General features: G+C 43.1%; 1 protein-coding gene and 1 long non-coding RNA gene across 2 annotated transcripts in view; one reads left to right on the top strand and one right to left on the bottom strand.

The window, feature by feature from the left end:
* The window catches only part of blcap (bladder cancer associated protein), a 3048-nt gene extending 1592 nt beyond the window's left edge, over positions 1–1456 (top strand). The window contains exon 2 of the mRNA XM_034869770.1: positions 985–1456. Within this exon, the coding sequence (XP_034725661.1) occupies positions 1185–1448 (264 nt within the window). The 5' untranslated portion in view covers positions 985–1184 and the 3' untranslated portion in view covers positions 1449–1456. The remainder of the gene's footprint in view (positions 1–984) is intronic.
* LOC117943564 overlaps positions 1–2598 on the bottom strand; it is a 22872-nt gene extending 20274 nt beyond the window's left edge. Inside the window, exon 1 of the long non-coding RNA XR_004656381.1 lies at positions 2508–2598. This is a non-coding gene — a long non-coding RNA (uncharacterized LOC117943564). The remainder of the gene's footprint in view (positions 1–2507) is intronic.
* Between the last annotated feature and the right edge of the window lie 875 nt (positions 2599–3473).

The raw sequence follows: 3473 nt of genomic DNA, 5'->3' as shown, positions 1-3473 counted from the left end.
GCTGGTGGACAAAAAAGGTAGATTTACTCTATCAGTCACTGCTTATAGACAGACCTTTTGGACATAGGCATTACTTGTTTTCAGACAGAAGTTTAGTTTGATAGATGTATCACATTTCTTTACTTGGCTCTTGGATGTGAAATGAAGGAAATGGTTCCTCCATAACGTTGCACTTTAAATGTATGCACATTTCCCACACCAGGAGTAATTTATATAGCTTTATTTATAGCAATCAATTATCTGTGAAAGAATGTTCTATTAATAAAAAGAAAGAAAATAAATATTTGTACTAGCTGTAAAGTGGTTATGTAAAAAATGAAATCAGAATCGGCTAATATCGGTATCGGCAGGGTAAACTTAATGAAAAATTGGAATCAGGCTACAACGTTATAATCTGGCATCTCTAAATGTTACATTATTGGTAATCAATCACTGAGTACATCATCTGTGATAAAAGTACAAGTACTTACGTTTGGGTACTTGTAGATACCGAGCACCGATGTGAGTACCTAATAATACCATTACAGTTCTAACAATGTTTTTTCCATCAGATGTTCTTCCCTTTCAGACTGTAACAAAGTAAATATTCGACTTAACATTCAACTTTTAGTGTACCTAAACAAACATGGCCGCCCATTCCACATACAGGCCCAACTGAAGAGGCGAGAGGTGGGGCGCGGGCATAGTCTGCACTCGTCACTGTACGCAGGCCGCCGTAGGTGGTGCGAGCGCTGTGAGCACTCAGAGAAGTTTATGCTCAGCACATAGTTTGTTGCAGTACTCTGTGAAACACCAGAAGGCGTACAGGCAACATGGCCGTGAATGAGCCAGTCCCCCCACAATTTAATGGTCATTTTTGAGATTGTTGCGGCCCAAATTCCCGATAGCTCTGGTAGTTGTTCTGTGTGCTGTTGTTGCTATACGGTTGATGGTATCATAATGTGGGTCTTAATAAGACTTGTCTTCTCTGTCCTCTATCTCCAGGGCTGACCTGATGACCGACTTTGACGTGTTTCTCCACTGTCCCAGCTCTGTTGGATAGGACGGCACACCCTCTTACTGTCCCCCCCCCCCCACCCTTTGTCTGCCATACCGTCCTCCTCCAAAGACCTCTGACCGCCTGGGATTGATCGTTACCAGCCCTCCGAGCCCCTCTGCCAACGCGCTGCTTTAAAAAAGGAACAATGTATTGCCTACAGTGGCTACTTCCAGTGTTGCTCATCCCCAAGCCGCTGAACCCAGCGCTCTGGTTCAACCATTCCATGTTCATGGGCTTCTACCTGCTCAGCTTCTTGCTGGAGAGGAAGCCCTGCACCATCTGTGCCTTGGTCTTTCTGGCCGCCCTCTTCCTCATCTGCTACAGCTGCTGGGGGAACTGCTTCCTCTACCACTGCCAGGACGCCACACTTCCAGACGCTGCCCACGACCCGGCTATTATCGGGACCTAAGAGAGAAAGGGGGGGGGGGGGGTTAGATATCGGGAAGGGGGTGATGGGGTTGCAAAGGGTGATGAGGCATTGCTGGAGAATGACACTGCCATACTAAAGACGGGAAGGGCTACACTTTGGGGGTGGGAGAGCGGTGTAGAGGTGGGGATGGACTGCTGGAGGAGGATACAAATCAAGAGAGCACTTTGCCCAAGGTGGCGTTGATGAGGAGGAGAGCCACTGTTTTACCATGCTGTAAGACTTGAATTTGAAGTGGTAGTAGGGGGAAGCAAAGTCGGAGGAGACACTTTTATCGAACGAGAAAGGGGGGGGGATCCAAACTTGAAATGCTAAGGAAAGGATGTCTGAGAACTCGACAAGTAAAATTTCACCTTCTGCAATTTTTTTTCCAGCATTTGAAGAAAATTAGGCAATATAACCACCACATATGACGTCTACCTAGAGTGACCTGTGTTTCAGTATTCTGGTTTCTTTCTAGCACTCTGGCTTGATAACGTCAAACTTAGTTCGAGAGAGACGTCACTTTCTCCAAAAACCTGCTAAATCATCTTTTCAGAGTGACAACACTCTCCACCTCCAAACTGCCAAAAGTAACGCAATCGTGCTAAAAGCTGCAGACGGAGTTGATGTTCCCGATCCACTGGCAGCCACGCTTGCATCTCAGTCCCATACTGTTCTGGTTGTTGACAAGCCTTCTACGACAGGTAGTGTTAAGAAATACTTGTCTTGACATGTTTCCTCCCAAGCTCTAGAGAAAAGAGGGGCAACATGTGTTTTACAGTCCAACCTGACCAAACTGTCGCCACTTTGGCTCTGCACACATAACGCTGTCCTCAACAAGGAGAGCACACAGACACTGGACAATCAGTTACTATGCTGTGAATATCTTTCTTTTCCACATCATATCAGAAGGTGTAACGATGCTGAGAAATTGTCCCGTCATTACCCACTGTGTTCTGCAACTACCCCTCTTCGTCTTCCTAGCTCCTCTTCCTCCTCTCGCCTCACAATAAATAGATTTGTTTTTCTTGTGCATGGGTAGCTGTTATTTTTACACACATTTTATTAATTAAAAAAAGGCTGAACGTTTCCAAAGAGTGAATTAATTTGGATGTGTGGGGAATGTGTGTAGGGTGTATGGAAGTAATTTGTGTTATGTGTGACAGGTGTGTATATTTTGTTTGTGTGTGATTAAGACATGTTGATTTGCATAAAAAAACTGATGATACACAAGGTTACATAACAGTTTGTATTGGTAATCAAAAGGTTGACACTGTCATGTTTCCTTGTGTGTCACTGCCATAAGTGTTATGTTTAACTATCAGACACAGGCGTGTGTGTGCGTGTGTGTGTCTCCTGTTGCAGTGCTGACATCCTCACTGCTACGTCATTGCTTTGGTTTTAATTTAAATAAAGTTTTTCCTCTCAACATCAAACTGTCTAACTCGGTAATATACCAGCATAAAACATGTTCTTTTTGGAAATCTTATTTTTCTGTTAAGGGTTTTGTCTGATTTGTTTTTTATTTAGTTATATTCTACAGTACTTTGGTACTTTTGGTTATGCCTAAAACAGTTCTGACACCCCATGTGTATTATGCATAAGCTACATTAGAAAATAAGTGTTCTAAAAGTATCCTATCGTTTTCACCCCTCTATACATTTGACTACTTAATATCTCAGTGGATGACCCAGAGGAAGCCCCTCCTATACTGTTCACTTGGGTGCAATAAGGAACTTGAGTAATTATTACATACTATCATTTTATTACAGCTATGGTTTCTGGGTAAAGAGTCAATTTTCCTACAGGTATTTAAAAATCTAAGGCATTAAATCCAGGGTCTTCTAAAGAACATTTGAGATGGTATTTAAAAGTCTGTAATGAACGTAACTATATGTTGCCTGCTGTAGGCTGTATTGTTAGTTACTGTATATGAATTATGTCCTGTATGTAAATCAGTTTCAGTGTTGCTGGTTTCAGTCTGCTCCACCGGGCCTGAAGCCCACGCGGACTGCTGCTAGGTCC

The sequence above is a fragment of the Etheostoma cragini genome, chromosome 4, assembly GCF_013103735.1.
Source record: "Etheostoma cragini isolate CJK2018 chromosome 4, CSU_Ecrag_1.0, whole genome shotgun sequence".
Taxonomy (NCBI): domain Eukaryota; kingdom Metazoa; phylum Chordata; class Actinopteri; order Perciformes; family Percidae; genus Etheostoma; species Etheostoma cragini.
Note: the sequence above shows the minus strand (reverse complement) of the source record. Positions and strands in the feature narration are given on the sequence as shown.